The following is a 25,154-nucleotide window of genomic DNA, read 5'->3' as shown; positions in this document are numbered from 1 at the left end:
ATGCAATTTAATGTAAAATTAACAAAATGAACAAATATATAAATATAAAGGTATGGTTTCTCTGACTTCTAGATTTAAACAAATAAATTACATCTACAGTTACGGGCCTGTGATCTATTTTAAACGATATCAGTATAACAAACAAAATCTATTTTCTTTTATCATTTGTTGACAATGGCTGCGTCCGAAATCGCCTACTTCCATACTATACACACTACACACACACACACACACACACATATATATATATATATATATATATATATATATATAATGTCTATGATGAATAGTATGTCCGAAACCTCAGCGTGCAAAAAACAGTAGGCGGAGAATACCCGGATCGTATACTACTTCCGCCGAGAGCCGTGAGTGTGGATCGAAAGGACACTTATCTATCCCATGATGCCACGGCAGCTGAGCAACATTCAAAATGTTATCAAATCATTGATTCAAATAAACATATGTATTGTTTATGTATATCTGACATCCACGACACTCCTCCCATCCTCGCTGTATTAGGTTGCTCGCAAGGATTTCTGGGTAGGTAACTTCAGCTGAGCCTCCTGAGGCTACGGCGTACGGTACGCGGCTTTGCGTAGGTCACGCTAGGTCCTACGCACAAGTATAACTTGGCCTGAAGACCGCACTGAGGGCACATAGGAGGCACTCACGAGAACCCCTATGAGTACTAAAAGGACTAATAAGACACCATACGGACTCGTAGACTTGTCGAGCACGCGCAATTTAAATCCACGAGACCGGAAATCCACATGAAGTGCGTAATTTGGGACAGGGCCTAACATAGATTACAGGAAGGAAGTGAATTTTTGACTAAAGATGATGAGAGAACACTATTTAAAAGAGAATGACCCACAATGATAAACTATTTACAATAAACGGTGCGATTTGTCATGAAGAAATATTGTAATTTTTAATTTTACTGGGATTTAAGGCTCGAGAAAAACTCACAATGCATATGTGCACCTATAACATTAACAAATATTTTTTGGTAAATTGTTCAAAACATTCAGGATGTTCATTCAATAAATTACGAATAAAGCGTATTGGTGTATATGTCACCACACAGAACTGCCATTGTCACATTTATATAATACGTCCCGCCTCCCGACCGCATGGTTTGGATTCCCGAGTCCGTGATTGGCCGTAACGCGTGTTACTCACACCAAGTCTTACACAAGTGGGCGTGTCGTGTGCACATAACTTCATCGTGTGTGTAAACGAGAAACACAGAAACATGTCGTCCGTCGATTTGACCAAGTTAGGAGCCAACCAGCTAAAAAACGCCACGTCTGGAGAGGTAATTTACCATGTTTATGCAGGTGATGGTTAACAAAGTAAATGCTGAAATGTATATTGTGAAATGTATAGTGTGCTTTCATTTTATGACTTCCTGTCGGCACATATGTTGGCAGGTGTCTGTACTGTATTATCAGATCTGTATTAGGAATACCATCACAAATAATCTGAGTTTATTTTGTGTTTACTGTGTTCAATATAAGATATCTGCATTAAAATGTGTTTTCAACATACCTTAAGTTGGTTGGTCACATGCACATGTGTATCTGTTTATATGAAAACAAGCAAAGTTATTCACCCAAATAATAAATGAATGAATTCCACATTATCTGTGTTGGTCTTTAAATTAATATTTTTTGACAAAGCACATTATAAGATGATGTTTGATGTTTTGTTTCTGTGTTCTCTTCAGATGGTGGAGGTGGGCTCTCTTTGGCGGGAACAGACGGTGGTCCTCTTCTTCCTCCGGAGGTTTGGATGTCAGGTGTGCCGGTGGATGGCCGCTGAGGTCAGTAAACTAGAGAAGGACCTGAAAGCGAACGGTGTTGCTCTGATTGGTATTGGACCCGAAGACTTGGGATTGAAGGAGTTTACGGATGGAGGATTTTTGAAGGGTGGTGAGTATTAACAAGAGCGTACCGTTATTATAGACATAGAGGGACATAACACTTGCGTGAATAAAAAATTCAAATAATTTAAAAGGTTTATGGTCAATTTGGACTTTCTTACATTTGGATTTAGGCTTTAAACCCTAGTAGAATTGAATTTGCATTCATCTCTTATATACGTTTAGTATGGATGTGTGCCTTTTGCTGTCAGTTAATCTGTTACTTTGTTACCCATGCTTGTGTTTACTTCGGGTTTGCCACTGATAACAAGGTGTCACAGGTTTCTTCCTGCTGCTGTGAATCTTTAACTTTCTTTGTTTCAGAAATTTACATCGATGAGAAGAAACAATGCTACAAAGATTTAGGCTTTAAAAGGTATGGGAGCCACTGTACAGTGTCATAACAGAAGTGTTTATAGTTTATTTATTCATTTATTTATTTATATATTATTATTATTATTACAACTAAGAAAACAATCTAAACACATCAGTCAATCAATATTTGAGTAAAGTTTTAAAATGAATTGCATGTAATTAAGATGTCAAGAATAACATATTAATTAATACTTCTGCTAATTCAGGTACAATGCCATTAATATAGTTCCCGCTGCAATGGGAAAGAAAGTACGAGAAATTGCCTCAAAGGTATTTACAATACGGATCTTATTTTTGGTCTCATCTATTATAAATGGGTGATTTGTTTGTATTGTTTTGATGGCTCACTTGCCTACAACAACCACAAAAGACTTATTTTAGAAAAATCATGTGATCCCAGTTTCTCCTTCTTTTTTGAAGGCAAGTGCAGAAGGAATTCAAGGAAACTTTAGCGGGGATCTTTTGCAGAGCGGGGGCATGCTTGTAGTCGCTAAAGGTAACTTTAAACATTCCTTATCGCCTGTGTAGTAAGATTCATAAAGTTTCACAACTTGTTTTCATAACTCTGAATGGGCCTCCTGTTGTAGTTATGCAAGTCACATGATTATGGGTTTTTATGGGTTTCCCAGCCCTCTGTGTGCTTGTAAAACTGCCATAGCAGGAAATCAAGTTTATCACTAGAGGGCAGCATAACTTCACATTTCAAAAATCAATCCCATGCAAACCTGCTGCTGAGAAAAACTTTCCGAAAACAAATGTGATGATGAAATGTGACTGTTGCAAAGATGACCTCTTGTGATACCTGTTTTTGGGTTGATACACGTTTTCAAAACATCTCATTTGAATTAATTTAACTACTGTAGATTATATTTCATTTCCATGAGTTTGATCCCTATCTTACTGAGAATAAATGACCTCTTTTGTCTGTTCAGGTGGAGAGAAGGTTCTGATGCATTTTGTCCAGAATACGCCAGGAGACAATGCATCACTTGAAGACATCGCCAAAGCTCTCGGGATTTCGGTCAGTGTTCAGGCTGGTGAGAGACCACAGGTAAGAGAGCACAACAAGACGTCATATTCTGTGAGGGCTTCCTATACTTTGTTTCCGTGGTTATAGGAAAATAATTGCGCCATATTGTCATATGTTTTGGCTGTAGGAATTATTCTCCTGATCCATTTTGAATGGATCTATTTAAGCAAACTTATACTTTGCTTTATAAATCTCATGCTCATGCTTTTTCTTTTGTTCACAAATAATAAATCGTCTAAGAAATCCAGTATCACGCTTTTACAACAAATAAAACAAAAAAACATGTATACTATAAACCAGGGTTTCTCAAATCTTACCCTGGAGGTCCGGAGCACTGCAGAGTTTAGCTCCAACCCTGATCAAACACACCTGAGCAAGCTAATCAAGTTGTTCAGTATCACTAGAAAATCACAGGTATGCAAGTTTGATCAGGGTTGGAGCTAAACTCTGCAGTGCTTCGGACCTCCAGGGTAAGATTTGAGAAACCCTGCTATAAACCATGGCCTTGCTACAGTAACCATAATTCAATCATAGTATTTGAAGTAAAACTGTGGTCATACCAATGGTGATCAATCTACAAAAACACAGTTTCTACACTTACTATAATAAAACCATGGTTCTTTCTGTAAGGGAGCTTATAGACGGTTTCAAAGTAACAACGTAAACAAACGTTACTGTGCTTTTGCACGTTCGTGGACAGCCCTTAACTTCCGGTACACATTCACAAACAAAAGTGCCTGTAAATTATTTCTGATAACAAGCAACTTTACTTTGCTAAACTTGTCTCTCCAATATTTAGAATTCAGACTGCGATACCATTCACAACCGCTAGATGTCAATGAACCATACAATTTCTTTAAATTCGACCAAACTACATGACACATAGAAATTGTTCATTTGAAACATGCAACAAAATTCAGCAAATCGTTTATTTAATATTTTTTATACAATATAATAATAACGTAAATAAATATGAACTTAAATTAAATATAAATAGTTAAATTTTATTAGACACTAGCCAAACGCAGACTGGAAGTTAACTGCAGTCCTGACGCGCACGTCCGATGAAAAATGTCTATGCTTGCATACTATCTATGTCATTTTAAATAAATGTAATAAAAATGTAAACACAGTAATATCTTCGGACAAAATGATTTTGTGTTGCAATTATCAGCGCAAAAAACTAGAACATTTAATCGCATCTATCTTGATCAATGGGACTCCAGAAAAGTGTATCATTATATGAAGTTCTGTTGAAACGATATGTAATAATCCGAAATAAGTTAAAGAGATCATAATAAAATGTTAAAAAGGGAGAAATGTAACATCAAGACTTAAGCCTTGCTTTCTGTTGACCTAGTTGTAATATAAAGTTGTGTGACGCTGTGCTGACCAGTGTCACACAACGCTGTGTTGTTGTTGTGTTTGTTGTTGAATGAATTCAACTATATACAGCACGTGTAGATGCTGAACAAGTGAAGTGATTGTGTGGGGTAGAACAGGAGTCAGTTTCCTCCAGTGAGGATAACATCTCCTGGTTTAGTGTAATGAGGCTCCATGATGCACTTGCCGGTGAGTTTTCTGCCGACCAAACCGACCACTGTGCCTCCCCCAGGCTGCTATTTTTGTTACTGGGGATTTTACGCAGACGTTTGGTTCTTAATGTCACGGGCGGTCTGATGTAAGGGTATTACGCCGATGTCCTGCAGGAAATGGCACTGTTTTCTTTCTCTTGTGAAGTTCAAGACAGAATGACCATGTTATTGTGGGCACATGTGTCTTCAATTTAAAGAAGAAAGCATATTGAACTTTCTCTAAAAATCCCCTGAGAAGAAATGACATTCAAGTAGGAGTTTAAATGTATTGCTGGTTAACAGTTTTAGCCCCCGTACAGGCTTTAGCCAATACTTCCTCAGATGCTTTTTATCTATTGTAGCTTTATTGATGTTAAAAAACTTTCTCATAAACCAACTTATTCCACAACAGTTGGAGACTTAAAGTGCCATAAATTGCAAGGTTAATACATAGCCTGTGTATAAAAATGAAGAGATTTCATTTTCATTCTTGCGTGCCCTTTCCCATCAAAGTAAATGGCTTCGTGAATATTTTTTGTTAGTACCTGGCTCAAGCATACGCTCATGTGGAGTTTAGTTCGCCGATTCATTTCTGGTCAAGTTTCTAACTCATTTATTTTTAGATCTTGAAAATATTTTCGTGCTGCGAGTAGAGATTTGGTTTGCAGAAAGACATATTTGTCAAAAACTTAAAATGTTTCTTCAAACGATGTGGCAGGTCTTCGTGAAAGAGTGTGTTTTATCATACGTTTAGTTTCATCAGTGCTGCAGTAAAACCTTGTTCAGAAACATTCATTGTGTGGCACCACACCCCGACAACTTCCATCAGATCCAGAGAATAAACATGGTGTCAGTCAACATGAAATCTCAAAGCAGATCGGCCCCAAGAGTCCTCTTATGTGGGTCATTGTTGTACCACCTCAGGAAGGAAAGAGCCCAACAGACATGACGACGTCACTCAAGTCAAAAAGTTTCTCGGATGAAAAGCTCATGAACTTTGATATTTACAGAAATTATCGAATTGTAAATAATCAATTCTATATGCGAGCAGGATGCTGAGCGGGTTTGTATTCATGTTGTGAATAATTCGAAACAAGAAGCTCGAAATTCTTGATGTACTTTTAGAGAAGACCTTAATAGCTTTGAAGTTGAATAACAGGACATGTCGCAGGTCTGTAGATCTTCATCTTTGATGCCACCTCCCGACTGCTGGTTTTAGACTGGGCGGGAGTGCAAAGGTCATACAGACATAAATGTATTAACACACCCACCCATGAACGCTTTTCCGGTTCAGAATCCAGGACCTGATGGACAGTAGATAGCATGAACTTCTCATTAGTTTCATAAATGAGACTGAACAAACCCTTTTTTATTTTGAGAAGAAAATCTTCTGGTTGTAATTTTGTGTGATGTATACAATGTTAGTGGACACGCCATCAGCTACTTTTGTTTTTTAACAGTTTTTATGTCATTTTCAGTGTAATGAAGATGTTTGCACAAGATAAAAGAATCCGTGATCTTCAGGTGATGACAGAAGAACTCGACATTATGATGGATCAAGATGAAGATTAATGCATTCTTTTAAATCTGATACTTATCTACTTTAAATTTTTGAATGTATTGATTATGAATTAATGTTTGTTAGAAATGAATCTCTCACGCTCGCTGTGTTATGTTGTGATTTAACACTGATCTGTCTTGAACTTCAAACTCCTGACAAATGTACTGAAACTGCTTTAATATGTCAATAATCACTGAAACAGGTTTACATGTGTGTGTTTTGTCATAAACTGTGTATGTACCGGAGTTTATAAAACTCTGTTTTAATACCATCTTTTTTCATTATGACTTTCTAATCCTTTCTAAACTAAAGATGTGACATTTTGACGTATTTGTGATTTTAAAAAAAAACATATCTCTATGGTTTGTTTTTCTGCATGAATGTCTTAACATTTAATATAACACATAACAGACTTCCCTCATCAGGGAAAATGATAAAGTGGATGTTGATCACTAGAGAATGTGTGAAGTGTCATCTGCTGTCTGAAGTGTGGCATACACGTCTCGCCTAATTCAACATCTAATAGGGATTGTATCCTTGACACAAAATGTTTTATTATATTTAAACATCATTGACGTAAAATGTATTATTATATGCAAACATTTACAATGTCGCGAAAGGGACCAATTCCTTCCCACAAAAAAAGAACAAACGCTTAAAATAGCTTTGTTGCTTTACATAAGTTTATTTATTTAGCGTACATAGTTTCTCTTAAATATGACAACTATAGTTTCATGAGGTTAAAGAAGCCTATAGCTAAATATTATTATAAAGCCTGAACAATATGTATTGGCAGACAATATAATTACAAAGCATTCACTTAGAAAGTATTTAATATAACATATATATCAATAGCATATTTAATCTTTCAACAGTCAACAAGTCTATGTACAGAATGAGCAGCATCTGTGAGCATGTGACATCTTAACAAGAATCTGTTTTTCTTTCAAATGAAGCCAATTTTCATTATAATTCAGCACATCTTTACCTCCAATTCTCATTACTGTAATGCAAAATAAATCGTATAAGATCATAAACTAAGAATTTAAACTATTCATGCAGTATTTGTTACTGTCTTTATGCAGATTTTCATAAATCATTGTATTACAGTAATGAGATTCTAATGTGTATCGCCTTAGAGAACATTTAAACAACAAACTTTAAACTGCATAATGATATAGAGAATTTGAAGGGGCAAATGTGCTTAATGGTCATGAAAGTAACGCAACAAATCTCGTTGTCACATAAATAGGCTTCATTATTCACACCGAATATATTTTCTTGATTTTTCCTTCAATTGTGTGACATGTTAAACAGGGAAATCACAGAATCTGTCAAACTCAGTTGTGGATTATTCATGTTTCTGGTACAGTTGATAAGTATTTCATAAAGTCCTGTAAGTCCTGCACTGAAGAAAGAAACATTAAAACATCAACGAAGAATCACTAAATGCACACAAATGTTATTTTACAATTCACACGTGGCAAAAGTGTTTCACAGGCTCCTTTTTCTTGGCAGTTGTAGAAATCACAGACGAGGATTTCATTAAATTCACAATATACAAAATATCAATTTTTCTCAAAAGCACATTTTCAATCCTTGGCACAGATATATAGATATATATATCTCATTGAAGTCAACATGAAATTAGCAAATGAAACGTTTTTGATTCCTCTTATTTATGTTTGATCTAATGGTTAAAGTGATGAAAGCTTTTATTATGTAGATAAATTAGTTTGGATTTCATGTTGACTTAAATTTTGTATAAAGAGCAGGTAGTTCATATATTATTTGTTCTAAAAAGTCAAACTATTTACAGCCTTGATAACGTTTATGCAAGCAAACATGGACTTGTTTTGCCAAAGCTGAGCCTTCCCTTCCAATTAAAATCTAGATAAAGAAAAAACAACATTTTTCATTTTCAAGCCACTAACAATACTGCAATGCTTGTTTGATCAACTTTCAAATGAACAACTATAGAGAATAACAGGTGTTCAGTATAGGTTCATCGTTTTAAAGCAATTGATATTAAATGGAAAAAGGATTTTGCAAGTGCCAGTATCTGCTTAAAGCATAAATCCACCAAATAGATTTTTCTGAGGCATGGCTGCAGTTCTCGTCTTAAAAATATTGGCATTTCATTTCTGTAAAACCTATAATGCTGTTATATAAGTATCTAGTATATAATGTGTATGTTGCCTACATCAATACATCACTCCTTGTCCCGTGCATGAAACAGTACGTGCCATTACAGAGGTGTCGAGGTTTAGATTGGCGAGCAATGAGGCTTCAAAGGCAAATATGAAAATTCTCATGATCAAAGTCTCTGCTGTTAGAGATAACAGTCATAATCAATATCCCAACCCAACCCATACTCTTCCTTATTGACTCCGCTAAGCTTTCAGAGAACTTCGCAATCCATTTCTCTCTCTGCGGTGGCAATCTGACGTTTGTTTGATCTTGATCATATGTTCCTCCCTCCTTCACTTCTGCTGTCATTACGGCTTAATCAAGATGGAAAATAACAGTCAGCAGCCTTGACCACATCTCAAATGAGAAGACCGCTTCCACAACAACTGTCCCCCGCCGCCCCGTCAGTCCCCGTGATCTCAGCGCCCGACCGATCAATTTACCAAATCAGGAGATACGACTTCACTTAACACTTAAATCCTTTCACCTAACAAATCCTTCTGTTGGTTAATGGTACAGTGAAGTACAAAAATACAAAGTCCTTCCTGGAATCAAAGCTGAAAACCATAAACCAGTCTTGGTTGCACGACAAATCAGCTCCCATGTTTCACGAACCAACTCGAACTTTGCGCAACTGCAGTTGTAAAATTTATAGTACAATTTTTTTTAAAAAATATATGTATATGAAGAGTTTTTTTTCCAAAATGAGTTTGGCCGAAGTCAAAAAAAAAAATCATGCTTTTAACATGTTTTTATTGTGTTAGTTGGCTGTATTTTTATGGGTTATGGCTTAAATCATAACAAACCAGCTGCAGTTTGATTGATAATCGGAATGCACAATAAAAAACATGATTTTTGCAAAGAAAGAATTCTCATTTTGTACATAAACTCTTCATATAGGCCTAAACAGTATATATATATATATATATATATATATATATATATATATATATATTCTTTCTTTGCAAAAATCATGTTTTTTATTGTGCATTCCGATTATCAATCAAACTGCAGCTGGTTTGTTATGATTTAAGCCATAACCCATAAAAATACAGCCAACTAACACAATAAAAACAGGCCTATGCAAACAATTTCAAAGCGCACACTGCAGTGACATCTTTGAAACGGAAAACAAGTGACCAGGCGCATCTGTTTCAAGATCTTTAACCCGCTTGTTAAAGCACAAAAAGTCTTGTCAAACAATAAGACAATAGACTGCAACCTGTTATTTTGTTTCTGAATTGCGGCGTCTTCCTGCCATTATCTGCTGGCGTACAAGAGTCTGTGTCACAAAGCCAGGCATCGATAATCTAATCTATTTAAGGACAAAAACATGAAGCTCGAAGCCTTTTTTTAACAGTCTTAAAGTTGTCAGGTAATAGTTACAGATGCACGTGACGTTAAGGCCTCATACTTAACCAAATAAAAATAGAGGGTCAGCACATGCATTAGCAAAAGTAGGAAAACTGCAATCAATAAGACTCTGTTTCTCACCGCTCCATGCTTTAAACCAAATATATACATATATAACATCTCAAGGATGTCTATTGAGAAAGGAAAGATGCCAAGACACAATGTACGTGGGCTTCCGAGCCTCATCTTGAAATCTCTGCGGAGAGGCGACAAACGAATGCCAGCCGAGGGATTTATCTGTTAACATAATCTGAAAAAGGTTTTTGCTCCATGTCAGTAAACCTCGGCACAATAAAACCGTTTGGCATCATTTAATGTCATTATTAATAATGCGTGAGAAGCCTGCAAACAGGCACACAAGATGAAATCTAAAAGTCAAGCGTCTCGTCAACGTTTGGTGAGAAAGCATGCCTAAAAACAACACCCTTCACTACATCTGCACATCTGTTGGTTATGCGTGTGCTTTTGAAAGTTCACAGTAAACATCTATGTAGTCACGTATGTTGGCGTCTAACACACATCAGACCGACAGGCAGGTGCCACTGTGGAATAACACCACAACAGCTGCCGTGTTGGTGGAATATACACAGACTCGGGATATTAACGGTTACCACACTCGACATTTCTCTTTTGGGTTCATGGGGGTTCCTTGTTCACAATGGAAGGCCTCGGAGAACGCTTCAAAGTTCTGGAGGGATCCGAGGACCCTGTTAAAAGAAGCACAGCTCTCAGTATTTCATTAAGAAGCTTATATACATTCGGTGGCCCTGGAGAGTAACTCATTAGACAGATGAAAAGCAGAACGAATCATTTGAGAGTCCGTCAAGAAGTAAGGTAAGAATAACTGCCTATTATTATGAAATAAAAGTGTTTTTACACCCATGTACACAAACTTGTTGCTGGACACTCCATAAACCAAAGTAGGACCTTAAAAATCTCTAGTTATGTACTCTTTAAGCAATTACAGTCTCACTTGTTTCTTTTTTATTTCTCCTAACCAATTTTAGGAGAAACATCTGAGACTAAGTTGATGCTTAAATCAAAGTAACCATTAATATTGAATTCACAAATACTGTACTGTGGAAAGGGTCTTGCCTGTACTCCAAAGGGCTGTGTGGATCTGTCTTTATAGACTGTATGGCGTATTCAGGACGGCAAGCGCCACACCAGACCTATTGAAAACAAGAAATTTAAACATAATAATAATAATATGTATCTGTCAGATATAAAGACAAATGGTTATTTTATTATGGACAGACTACCACATTTACATGAGCATTTAATGAGTTGTACAACTTACTATCAAAAGCACAATATCTGCCGACATGGAAATATTTTTGTACCTCAACCTCCAGAAATACTTTTAAAGTTAGTAATTTGCCATCAATACTCAACTCATTGGACAGCCTGTGATTCGATTATCAATTTCACGCTTGGAGGATTATATTAGAGGGCTTATAGTCATTTATTTTCAGAAGGTTAAGCATCATCTGCACCTTTAATAAAATGTCAGTTTAATTTGATTCGGCCGTTGAGAGACTGACCAGAATCACCTTGCACAGGCATCAGGGTGAACACATTAAACCCAAAGTGATTCACGATCACATACCTGGGCAAAGTTTAGAAAGAAGAGCTGTTTATGATCCATGTCCAATCCGGGAAGACGGGGCTCCTCGCCCTCCCTCTCCATCCACTTTATATATGCCTAACATCACACACAAGATTAATACATTATCTGAAGTGAATGTGTCATGTTTGCTCATAAAAAAATTGATGGTTCACTTAAACAACCCACCGCCGTCTCTATATGATGCTTTGCTTTAAATATATGGCTTAGGTTTTTCTGTCCGTCGTCATAATTCAGGAGGAGTTACGTGTCAAAAATTCAAACTAAGGCTGAATCTACCTTTAATAAAGTAAAGGAATCACTTTAAACCTTATAGGCTTGGCGAACTCCACCGTTGTCTGCAATATTCTCTCCTAATGTTGTGATGCCACTGACCTGCGACAAAGTTCATGAAACAAATGTCAACAATATTTGAATATTGACGATGTAATGAATGAAAATCAGATGTTGTTCTCAATTCCCAATTGTGCAATTCTCCAGAAACTCTTTAGGAGAAAATACAACAGACGTAAATCAGGCAATTTCGTGGTCAATGATTAATGTGGAAGGCAAAAAGCACATCATTTGTTTGAGAGAAAACTTTGTGGGAAAAATATGTGATCTCTCGGGTCCAGCAAGCAGCGTTCACTTACAAGTGTGCTTTTAGTATACTTATTTTAAACTAACATATTGCAAGTATACTAGTCTTTTTCTGCGAAATATCCAACCTACAAGGACACGAGTACTAAAATAAGTATACTTTTGTCTTTATTTCAGTAAATTTTTATTGTAAAATAAAAATTCTAAAAGTAAATGTTATTTTGTAAATTTTGCGTACATTATATTGTAGATGGCTTTAGATCACCTGGGGCTAAATGCAAGCATTTATAAGGTACATTTTGGCACTGACATCTGCACAGATAAGAAATAAACGTATTTATTCACTATACTAAATAAATTGACAAAGTACTTCTTTTTCTAGGAGTTGTCGACTGCTGCCTTTGTAGGGAGCGACTTGGAAGCAACCAGACTGAATATGATCTTATAGATCTCAGATTTGGAACATTCCCCATAGAAATACATTCCATCATACTAAACCCAGTAAACTTACATTCTGGCCTCCTGCGAGTTTCCAGTTGAATTTTCCATACTGTTCCACCATGCATTTAGATTGATCTTCAAAGTGTTCGGCAGAATAGTTACTCCACCAGTTATTCATATTCCCGTCTTTATCAAAGTTCCGGCCTGCAAATATAAATGATGAATTTTACGGTCGGAGCTATATTTTAAAATACAATGAGAATTAATTTATCAGTGATATTTACAAGCTCTACTTTAACTTTGCTTTTAATACATCACAGAGAAATTAAATTATTAAAGATTACAAAAGTTTTTGGAAACTGAATATAATTGGTACGATCAATCGGATGGGATGTACATTACCGTGGTCATCAAATCCGTGAGTTATTTCGTGCCCTATAACCATCCCAATTCCTCCAAAGTTCAGAGCCTGAAGTTGTTTCTCGCTGAAGAACGGCGGCTGTAAGATGCCAGCGGGAAAGACTGAAACAGAGGAGAAAACATCTTATTCAATAATAATAAGAGTTACTTTTACAAGCCAGTTTTTGTTATAAAAAATTTAATTATATAAATATAATATTTATAGAATATTTTTTATATATGGATGTCAGACTAAAAATTTCCCAATGAAAAATGTACAATATAAAATGTCATACTTTTTTCAAATGTCCCTTGTATAGAAATTTGTTTTACTTTAAATATAAAAATCCATCAGAAAATATAAATTATTTTTACACAGTTAATGAAAATTCAGAACTATTTTATAGGGTGGCTAATTTGCCATCACTACAGTGGCTGTTAGGTTTAGGGGCAGAGTAAGGGGTGGGGCACCATTATCGATCATATGTTTTTCATTCAAATTCATATGAAATTTATACAACAAAAAAATGTATATGAAATATACAGGTGTTGATGTTTGATCTCATTTTTTTTTTACACAACCTGCTTTTGCGTTAGGTTAAGGGCTTCATTATTGCCTTGTCAAATAATGCTTTTCATGCAGTCCATTGTGTATGAATTCATACAAAATAGCCTTTGACATTGTAAAACGAATTCACACACAACCAGTAAAAGAATAAAAAAAGTGTTTTAAAGGAGTTTATCGTCTTAAAGTCCACAGGGTCAGTATCACCCAGTAATATGATGATAATATTACTGGACAGTTAAACCCATATTAAAACTGGAACACAAACATCACAGCCACGCACGCTCTGTCCTCCAGCTATAGTTCACAATCCCGTACAGCTGCCTCTCGTCTCGCAAATAGCAATTGAGAGTGAAGTGTTTCCCAGATTGTCCGAGAGCATTAAAATGTGCAATCTAAGAGTAATTATGTGGAAATTTCTCCCACAGAAAATCTGCATAATCACCCGGCTTTTGTAATCTCTGTATTAACCCGAGCTGAATAACAACGTTCTGTGCCTGAAGCTCTGTTATATCTGAAGCGCAAGCTTTGTGGCCAACGGAGCCTGAAACTAGCTTTGTTTTATCTATAGAAAAATGCACAATGGGCATAAGAGGCATTATGGCAATGGACTGAGAAAACATTTCTACCAGGAGCCGAGTATTCAAGCATAGCTGCTGAAATGACCAGAACAAAATGAAGAGTTTGCATCCAAAATGAGATAATTTCCCCCCCCCAAAATCATTTTTGTTTTGTGCATTCCAATTAATATTAATCAAACTGCAGTTGGTTTGTTTGGATTTAAGCAATAACTCAAATACAGCTAACTAACACAAAAACATGATGATTTAATAAAAAGCATGACTTTTTTGGAACCAAACTCTTCAAATATACTTCAACATAGGACCGGTGTGAAATCATTTTTTAGACTATCGTCTATAGATCATTTGAGGTTTATCAATGACAAGAAAGCAGTTTGGTATTAATAAATGGTAGTTTGAAATTACCAATCTGGTTTCTGTTGTGCGAATAGAAAGCGTTGACCACCGCAGCACCAATAATCCACCTAAAAACATTCAGAGAAAAAGAAAAACTTCAGGGTTGACGGAGGAAACAGTCTTCATTTGTTTATTTGGTGGTTTCGTACATGTGGGGATCCATTGCCTCTCTCAGCTTCTTGTGACCTTTCTGAGCGGATGCTGCCAAGTTCTCCAGAATATTCTCAAAGTAGTTCTCCTGACTGAAATTCAACTGTGTGGAGAGAGAGGGAGATTTTCAGTTAAACATATGTTCTTATAAATCACATTTCTGTGAATGAGACATTATACTGGTTTGAATGATGTTGAAGGTCACAGTGAGCGGTTCATACGTGTGTATATTCCTCGTCCAGCTTCTCGTTTTCCTCCTCCAGGATGTGGTCCGGATAACCGATCTGTTCTGATACAGCCATTGCCTGAAATATTAACACCGTAGGAGTGGAAGGTGAACTTTTGTGGGGTATTACATTGCCTACCGAAGTAGATCTAGTCTCTTCACTCAAAACAAAGTTTAGATCTCACATAATAGACAATGCAGCTAAACAAAACATCTGTTATTCGCTCATTTCCAAAGTTTTATTTTATAAGCCTACAGCTATAAAAGCTCTTCCTGTGCAAAGCATCTGCTAAAGAAAAGACGTAAATGTAACGTTACCTTCTGTCTGGCCTTTTCTTTGGACTGCTCATCCATCCAGCTCAACTCTTCCAGGGTCTCCACATAAGCTTCTTGGATCTTTTTGATCAGATCTCCCACCTGGTCAACACATTTCAAACATGTGAGATCAAACTACGGCCACGGAAAAATAATGAAGAGACCCCTTTTCAGTTAGTTTCAGTTTATAGGTATGTGTTTAGTTAAAATGATCTTTTTTGTTTAATTTTGTGAACTATTAACAACATTGCTCCCGAATTTCAAACGCATTTATTTGCAGACAATGAAAACTGGAGATTTTTTCCAGAACTCAAATACTGCAAAGAATACAAGTGTATGCTCACTTTTAGGCAATACAACTGTTATATTTGTACATGTATTTAGGAAAAGTTTATGTGATTTTCATCGCAATTTCATGCGTCTTGTCAAATTGATGTTGGATGACTTTATATCCATCCTGTGGTTTGATTTAATTGAAATTCAACAGACACTGGACTGAAATGACCACGACATCTAGAAACGATGATTAAATGAACATTTGGAATCTGGTGTGTTTTGGCTAATGTTTTGGTCTTACCATACGTTTACTGTTTCCAGAGAAGGTTTCCCGGACATAAAGGGCGCCCACGGCGTTCTCCATGTTACCCTGAACATATCGGACACAATCTCTCCACCTCGCCTCTTCTACCGTCGTGCCATGCAAAGCCTGTTATAAAGTGACTGTTTTGTTAATAAATGCATGCTTAAACTACAACAATGTACAAGGCATATAATAAGAAACATTGTTCAACTCAGGATTAATGAGGGAACAAACTCATATAGTTTGACCACTCATTTATATAGTGTACTAATGTGCATTAGTAGAATATAATAGATTAAAAGAGTCTGTATCTGATGCACTCTTTTAACAGGTGATAGGAACGGGCAAAGCTAAATGTCACGCGGGCTCTCCTATGTTCTTCTCTCTCAGCGTAACTGACCTTTCTGTAATGCGCCCTGACATCTTTGAAGCGTCGACTGAGGCTGCTGACTCGGTCCATTAGGAGCGTCCAGCCCAGATAGTTCTGTAGAGTCCTGCAGTCATCACCAGATACAATGTTAAACCAATTATATTGTGTGGTTTCGGGTGATAATATTAATTCTTCATTATTACACATCAAACGGAGTTCACTGCGCCTTGCATATCTGTGCAGTGCCCTTCAGAAGAATTCAACAGCTTTGTACCTTCTAACTGCTTCATTGGTGTCGTTCTCTTTTTTCCTGACAAATCTCTCAAAACCAGTTGGCATGCGTCCGACATGTCCTTTAGAAACTCACCTGTGGCTGTATTTAGACAGAACATCGGTGAGTTTCTCCAGGTAAGGTGAGCAGTACACAACAATGGCTTCCTCTGGGTGCACCGTGATGGAAACGCTGGACATGATGCCTTGAATGTAGCGCGTCCAGTTAAACCCCTGCAAGACCAAAAAGAAGCAAATGGAACAAAAACGAACACATCACTGGTCCTGGTGACGTCTTGCTGGTCATGAAACCCAATCGGAGATAGAAATTAGTTTTTGGGGTTAATGGGAAAATTCACCCAAATAGGTCTTCAAAACTATATGGAACACAAATGAAGATATTTTGAGAAACGTCTCAGTGGTTCTGTGTTTATACAATAAAAGTCAATGGAGTTCAGTGTTGTTTGCTTACCAACATTCTTCAAAATATCTTCCTATGTGTTCTTTGTAAACGGTATGAAGAGTTTATACCGCTTTGTAATGCCATGAGGGTGAGTAAATGTAGAAAGATGACAGACCTTTACTCTCCTGCACTTACATTGAGATTGAAGGTTTGCTGCAGCTCTACAAGCGTCATTTTGTTGTATAGCACAGTGATGTCATTGCGTTCTTCTGCCGGTGAGGAAGCCTGTCGAGACATAACAATATCACATATCAATCATGTTAACATCATGTTGTTTTTGCCTCGATTTGTACAGAACAGTGAGAGGAAGTGACAGGGAGCGAAGTGGGAGGGATCGGAAAAGGACCACGAGATGGGAATCGAACCCAAGTCGCCCAAAGTTGTTTGTAAACTTTAAAGTCTTGCACATTGATGTTGGACAAATTGATGGGAACAATGAATTCTGTGACACGTCAGAGGGGACCTGGTGCTCCCGACTGAGACTGGTTTCTCCAGAGGGTTTTTTTCTCCATTTATTTATCATTGGAGTTAAGGGTTGCTCGCCACAGGGCCGATGCTCACATGGAGACTGCTTTTATTAGATATTATCAATTAGAATGATCTTGCTTGTTCTATAAGCACCATGCACTGTGTTTGACCTTTTCTGTGTTTTTCTGCTTTTCTTACTTTCTCCTGTAAAGCTGCTTTGGAACAATGCGCATTGTGAAAACAAAATTGAATTAAAATTGAATAAATTAAAACGTGCAATTTCTTCTCCAGCACCAAAAAGAAATACGACGTGATTGTTGGTCTGGGTTGAACAGAACAATTTTAGCTGAACCAATGGAATGAATTTGGCGCATTGTATGTGTATTTTCGTGCATGCTTTCTGTGTTTCTCTGGTTTAATTCACATTAGCAATGTCTGTCTCAAGCTCCAACACTTGAGTCATGTCCTCCCACACATGCTCTTCATCCTGGGTCAGGTTCCGGTCTTCTCGTGCTATCCTCGCCATGGAAACCATGAACTCCAGGTAGGCCTTGCGCACCTGCCCACAAACAACGGGGGAGTCGTTGATTCATGTAATTACAACCCGAGCAATAGAATGTCTCTCACAAAAACTCACAAAGTACCTTCTTATAATTCCCATCGCTGAGGTAATAATCTCTTGATGGCATTCCTAAAACCGGCTGGTCAACCTGTGATAGCAGAACAATGCATTTGATGACTGGATCATTCAGTAGGATTTTTTTTGACATACAAACATTATATTATAGCAGATGTCCTTTTACAACTTATTTTTGTTTGTGATGCATAATACAGTGCATTTGCATCTTACATGAATAATATGTTGACTGGAGTCACGATCGTCCGGCCAGACGAACATCTCCAGCACTGCTTTCTTGTTGTACCGTGCATTCAGGACAGCCAATGTGTCCTCTAAACTCCAGGATTCCTCTGTTAATACATACAGATGTAAACAGGAGAGGAAATCTTTTTATTAATTTAAAACTAAATAACTTTCAGACTTCACGCACGCCTTACTCTAAATAAGCAAGCCTCATATAATTTTTTTTATTATTTTGTAAAAGCCCCTGTTTTTGAAACAGTGTTACTTTTGTACAAAGTTTTGTAAAAAAAAGTGTGTTGTATGATTTTTCTTTTATTGAATAATTATTAATATAAAATAGGAGTGGGTGGTTCTGAATGAATGTACCACAACAGATTCTTCTATTCTGTCCATTCATTGATATGTAATTACATGACTAACAGTCACCCCTACTATGAATGATATAAATAATAATGTACGTCACCCCTACTATGAATGATATAAATAATAATGTACATTGTATCATGTATTAATATCATAAAACAGAAATGAACTTTGATTTTTTTAATGTTGACTATAATATTGAAGCAGATGTTAATGCATTCATATACCATAGTATTTGTTGTGCTGAATTTTGTGAAAATAAATTGTGTAAACTTTGTCAAAAATGACCCAGTTATAAAAAAAAAATCCCAATCTTTACATTAATTATGTTTAATTGCACAATGCATATTCAAGGCAGATTCAGTGATTCAAATGTTTTCACTTAAAGGAGTAGTTCACTATCAAAATAAATTCTCATGATAATTCACTCACCCCCATGTTATCCATGATGTTTATGTATTTGTTTCGTTAGTCGAAAAGAAATTAAGGTTTTTGATGAAAACATTCCAGGATTTTTCTCCATATAGTGGACTTGAAGGTCAAAATTACTGTTTCAGTGCAGCTTCAAAGGGCTTTAAACAGTACTAGACGATGAATAAAGGCCTTATCTAGTGAAATGAATGATCATAAAAAAGAAGTATATACTTTATATACACAAATGCTCGCCTTGCTCTTTTCTGAGATGTCATGAATGCGCATCGCAGAACAGAGCAAGGAGAGGATTTGTGTTTATAAAGCATATACATTTATATATATATATATTTTAGAAAATGACAGTTGTTTCGACCTTTATTCATAGGTATCTTTTAAAGTCCTTTGAAGCTGCACTGAAACTGTAATTTTGACCTTCAACCGTTTGGAGTCCTCTATATGGAGAAAAATCCTGGAATGTTTTCATCAAAAACCTTAATTTCTTTTCGACTAAAGAAAAAAAAAGATCTTGAATGACATGGTGGTGAGTAAATGATCATGAAAATATATTTTTTCATATTTTGAAAGTGAACTACTCCTTTAAATTAAAACCTACATTAATAAATCAATATTATTTAAATATATATAAATTATCAATCAATAATCAATGTTTTTTTTGTTCTAGATGATGTAGCATCTTAAAGTGGCAGTGGTAGTCATCTCATCCTCCTCTTCATGGCTCTATCTCTGTCCACACAAAACAGATGAGAGTGGTGGCCGTGGCTCCTTCTATCAGTCTAGCGCACAGGTCTAGCACCTTATCAAGCTCCAGTAACAGCACGGCTGGTGCGATTGTATTTATCCCATTTAGATAAGCTCAAGATGCTGCTATTCTCTGTGAGAGTGAATTAGAGAGGACTGCCGCTATCTGCAGTACCTGATGTGCCGTTCCAGACCTCAGAGGCCACGGGCCAGTCGCCGATGCTGTCGATGAGCCCGAGGAGAGGCTGAGAGTCCCGCTGCTCGATCAAAACTACAGAGGGCGGCAGAGAGACAGGAGAGGCTCCACAAACACATAAAGTAGCCTGGGCTTCTTTTCTCATTTGAAAGACAATGTTCAGTAGGCCATAGTTTTAATCCATAAATGGAAAATTCTCTTCCTATTGATTCATTGTATGGACACACAATGTAGAGTATATCAGCAAGGAAGGTAAAGATTGTTGTGTACCGTGGTACTTACTTTCATTCATGCAGGAGTTGTAAAGGGTTTTAGCTTTCTTAAAGGCTTCTCGGTCTTTCTCATTCTCCATCTCAAGAACTCCTACAAGATAAAGCAAAATATCTCAACACGAACAAACAGACGAGACAAAAAAAGAATAATAAAAAAGGGATGTCTTGGCAAAACAGAAAAAATCATGAAACCCTGAAATCGCAATTATTTTAGATTAGAATAAATAGAGAACAAATGGAAACTTGCTTGAGTTTTAGATGTTACTCCTGAAGAACAGACCCATAAATCTCATAGGCCTACACTCTTAAAAATAAAGTTGCTAAAAAGGCAGCAATGCCATAGAAGAACCATTTAGACAAAGGTTCTTTGAAGAACCATCTCTTTTCTACTTTTTTATAATCAGATAATTCAGATGTTAAAGGTTCTTTATAGAACAAAAAGGTTCTTCTATGGCATCGAAGAACCTATTGAAGCACTTTTTTTAAGAGTTTATTTGTCTTAACTAGTTTTTCAGAAGAGATCTCAACAATGTCATAAACCAAGATCAGATTTGTTGAGACTAAGATTATCTTTTGATAAATCGGGGCTTCAATATACACTCATGAAGTCATTCAAAACCAAGTTTTAGGATAAACATCTGATGCTTAAATCATATTTGAGAGCTCCATTTAGTCTCCCGCAAACTCCGAGCAATACCATGTTGCTTGAAGCAGCATTATTCTGACGAAACAAACCCTTGAGTACAATCTCCAGCTCGTCTCTCAGGATATTAAAGACGCTGTGAAGTGAGCTCGTCTCGGGAATGACGTGACGCTCGATCCAGCCTCCACAGGCGTACTGATAGAAGTTCTGGCATGGTTCCACACTGGGGTCCATGTTCTGGAGCAGTCGGGCCGCTGTATCAGAGCAAAACAAGGACGTGAGCCAAGAAATCACTTCAGCTCTAGAAAAACATTGGCATCTCAAATTCAAGGCATAAATGCAGAAGTCTGAGTTAATGTGCTCGTACCAGCAGTGACGCACTCTGGCGTTGTACAAACGTTACTGTCAGTGTTTGATCGATATTCAAGCCCTGTGGAGAGATAAACGACACAAATGGGAGGTTCATTTCTGTCTAAAATATATATGGGATGACACACGTGACATTCCCTTTAAAATTAGCCAGTAGACATGATGTCTGACGATCTCTAGCCAAAACTCAAGATGCACAGTTCTAAAAAATTAACAAAATCTTTCTCTCATTAGCATCAGGAATAAGAAAACTATACCCTAAAAGATGACAAAACTTGGTCTAACTAATCTTACTTTAATATTGTACATCATATACTGTACCTTTTGAAGATCCATTTCTGATAAAACGGTCTAAAACAAAGACAAATATGTTAGATCTCAAAGAATCAGACAGATTGATAAACTCAATAGTTAAACTAAGAGATAATAAATAAATCGATATGTCTAGAAGTAAATAATATTTCAATATTCATTATTTTGCATCACTACGGCCATGATCATAGGTCACCTCTCAGTGCTGAAGTGTAGAGCACTATAAGTCCAGCCAGCGCGCAGCTCATCAGAAGCACAATGATGGACAATCCAATCTCCATGACGGTCCACCGGTGCTTTCTGGGTTTGGTGGTTTTCTCCATGATGTCCATTTGGCTCTCTGATTTTCCCATTCTTGGAGCTGTTGAATAAAGTACTGAAGTGTTGGTGGAGAGCGTGTATGTCTGAGCACAGGTTAGGCATCTAAAGCAGTGGTCACCAACCCTGCTCCTTGAGATTGACCGTCCTGAAGATTTCAGATCTTGCCCCAATCAAACACACCTGAACTATGTAATCAAGGTGTTCAGGTTTGCTTGATAATTACAGAGACAGGTGTACTGAAGCAGGGTTGGAGCTACAGTCTGCAGGACGGTCGATCTCCAGGAGCAGGGTTGGTGACCAATGATCTAAAGCATTCTGTGTTTTTTGTTTGTTCCTTTTCTTAAGTCAGAGTGGTTTTAAATGAATGAATGAATGAATGAATGAATTGATGATGCGACGGCAGCTCACCACACACCAGCTATAGGTAGAGAGGAGAGAGACATAGAGCCAATTCAGCGGGTGAGAATTTTTTTATGGAGGCCGTGATTGACAAGGGCCAGTGGAGGGAATCTGGCCAGGATACCAGGGTTACATCCCTACTCTTTACGAGAAGTGCCATGGGATCTTTAATGACCGCAGGGAGTCAGGACCTCCGTTTAATGTCTTAACCGAAGGACGGTGCTTTTTTACACTTCTTAAGTGTCCGCATCACTATACTGGGGAATTAGAACCCATACAGACCACAGGGTGAGCGCCTCCTGCTGGTCTCACTAACACCTCTTCCAAATGTGGACACATCTGAGTCATGTGTTTATAACATGAGGTTCGTTAGGACTTTGGGATTAAGAGCGAGACCTTGAAATGTTCAACTGAGTAATGAATAAATATTCCAGTCATGCATAATATTTTTTTTTTGTGAGACTTTTTAATTCCCATGTCTTACAGGAACTGACAGGATTGGGACAGCCATGGTCATCATTGACATTCATTGCATGGAAAAGAGTATAGAGCCTGAATTTTCTTCTTGGAATCTATATTCGGTCTCCATACAAGAATAAAATGCACACAGGTTTAGAACGACAGGGGATGAGAATTTCATGACATAATATATTTTTGGGTGAGCTTTCCCTTCAATAGCAGTGGTTGCATATTGCAAGTTGAATGCAAATTTAAAATTCACAATCTTATTATGTCTCCTACCTCACCATGACATTCATTTAGCTTATAAAATCCCAAAGTGATCTTTTGAAATTGCTTGTTTACAGCATCATCATTTTCTCTCTCTTGCAAGCTGGAAACTGCTGATAAATGTCTTAAGTTTTTAATTTCCTGACTCACTTGATTTATGAAAATCTTGAACGGCATTTTCATCAAGAAATGACTTGATAGAAATGAGGATATTTTGTAACATTAGTATTAAGACTTAGCTAGCGCAAGAAAGGATGTTTGTGTGCTGTTGCCTTCCAATAATGCATATTAACAAATACACATAGACACATGTCAGCGGAAAATCTTATTAATGTGTTTACATATTCAAAACTGCTTGGTTAACAACATCTCATCGGACCCAAACTGCTTATTACAATCCAGATTTTAGATAATACTACATATGTTTTGATGAAAACCACATAGTAAAACAAATTAAATCCAAATGTCATTACTTAGAATAAAAAGTAAATTTTTGTCCCAAACCGTATGTATCTGTACATCTCCTATATTGAAACTTGTAACTGACCATTCATACACACTAAGCAATGCAATACAAAAAAAATTTGATAAGTTAATAAGACTCACAGCTTCTGAACAGTCATCCATGAAACATGCACATAAAGCTATATATGCCATCACGTGCCACTGACAACTACATCTCTTCCTTTAAATTCTCAGCTTGAATAACTATTTCAACTAAATCCAAAGCTGAGTCTTAATAAAATAGTCAGCTTGATTCAGTCACATTAAATAATATGGTTGATTGAAGAAAAAGCAGGCAGCAGATGACAAAATATTGTTTTACAGTGTAAAAAAGGGACAGAATTAAATGTTCAATTCATGTGCAATCATACTTCAATGGTTTTGCAAGGGAAATCATGAATCACATGCGACGGCTCCATCGATCAGCACATTTACAGCCAATCAAAAATCTAAAAGAAGCTATTTTGGTTTAAAAGAAGAATAAATCACTTCTATGAAGAATAAAATTCCTTTAACCGATCACAAACAGCAGGGTCCATTTTTAAAAGAGACTGTGCATAACTCTATACAGATAAACTATAACATGACTTTTCAACACGAACACTCTCATATTCCAGAATATATAATCGTTCCTACCTCTGTTTGATGATGGAATCCTTTTTGGCCCTTTTAGGACGCCTTTCAATTTCCCAAACACCCCTTCTGAGTTTGCACCCAGAGCTGATGTGTGGTGAAATGAATCAGCGTCCGGAGAGCTGGATGTCAGAGGGACTGTCTGTTCAGATGTCACTCTCAGTAAGTGAGTGTGGAGCAGAAAAGAGAAAGAGTGAGAGAGCGAGAGAGAAAGAGAGAGAGATAGAGAGAGATGGAGGGATGTCGGAGAGGAGGAGCAATGAAGAGCAGCTTAATGCGGATGGTTAGAGGGTTCAGATAGACACTATCTTCTGAGATTCAACAATTAATATTATTATTTTATAAATTAAAAATAACAATTATACATCATGCAAACATATATTTGATGAAACAATTATAAAATCAACAAACAGCCACCAAATGGGTTAAATGAATGAACAAATCAGAAAAAAAGAACTAAATTTGCACGGGCGAATGATGCATGTCAGTGCAAAATGATGCAAGGGTGGTAACCAGGGTGATGCTAGGTGGTTGCTAAGGTGATGCTTTCTTGCCCAAGAGTACCATTCACTTTACCGTAGTAATTTTATTCCTACAATTTTTGGGGTGAACTATTCCTTTAAGTAATGACGTTTGTTTAAACCCATATCCCTCAATACAAGAAATAGTTTTAAAACAAATAGAAGGGCTTAATTGGTTTATCAGATGGCTTCATCTCACCTCACAAACGGAGGCAGTCATGCACAAGGACACAGGTTAATGTCTGCCGGCCTCTCATCATTCACAGACCAGGTGGACTGAAGATTGCACAACAGTCGGAGAGCTGGCAGGAACTGACATCAGCTTGGCGGGGAAGTGAGCTTCCCTCCCACCAGTGTCAG

General features: G+C 37.0%; 2 protein-coding genes across 2 annotated transcripts; one reads left to right on the top strand and one right to left on the bottom strand.

Annotated features, from left to right (window-relative positions):
- Positions 1-1,199: 1,199 nt before the first annotated feature.
- prxl2b (peroxiredoxin like 2B) lies at positions 1,200-6,934 on the top strand. The gene is made up of 7 exons (XM_056734090.1): positions 1,200-1,318; positions 1,730-1,934; positions 2,249-2,300; positions 2,506-2,569; positions 2,720-2,795; positions 3,232-3,350; positions 6,382-6,934. The coding sequence occupies exons 1-7, from the start codon at positions 1,256-1,258 to the stop codon at positions 6,406-6,408; spliced, it is 606 nt and encodes a 201-aa protein (XP_056590068.1). The 5' UTR covers positions 1,200-1,255; the 3' UTR covers positions 6,409-6,934.
- A 2,771-nt stretch (positions 6,935-9,705) lies between these two features.
- Positions 9,706-24,552, bottom strand: mmel1 (membrane metallo-endopeptidase-like 1). Its single transcript, XM_056735056.1, has 24 exons — positions 24,277-24,552; positions 21,884-22,048; positions 21,697-21,726; positions 21,374-21,436; positions 21,099-21,260; positions 20,374-20,454; positions 20,071-20,166; positions 18,348-18,466; positions 18,142-18,207; positions 17,922-18,056; positions 17,165-17,254; positions 16,664-16,800; positions 16,327-16,420; positions 15,924-16,052; positions 15,350-15,448; positions 15,027-15,110; positions 14,805-14,908; positions 14,665-14,723; positions 13,117-13,236; positions 12,785-12,918; positions 12,004-12,069; positions 11,677-11,772; positions 11,163-11,239; positions 9,706-10,774 (listed from the first exon to the last, which is right to left on the bottom strand). Exons 2-24 carry the CDS (start codon positions 22,038-22,040, stop codon positions 10,675-10,677), a joined length of 2,298 nt encoding a protein of 765 aa, XP_056591034.1. The 5' UTR covers positions 22,041-22,048; positions 24,277-24,552; the 3' UTR covers positions 9,706-10,674.
- Positions 24,553-25,154: the final 602 nt, after the last annotated feature.

The sequence above is a fragment of the Triplophysa dalaica genome, chromosome 21, assembly GCF_015846415.1.
Source record: "Triplophysa dalaica isolate WHDGS20190420 chromosome 21, ASM1584641v1, whole genome shotgun sequence".
Classification (NCBI taxonomy): Eukaryota; Metazoa; Chordata; class Actinopteri; order Cypriniformes; family Nemacheilidae; genus Triplophysa; species Triplophysa dalaica.
This window is presented reverse-complemented; position numbering and strand designations above follow the sequence as displayed.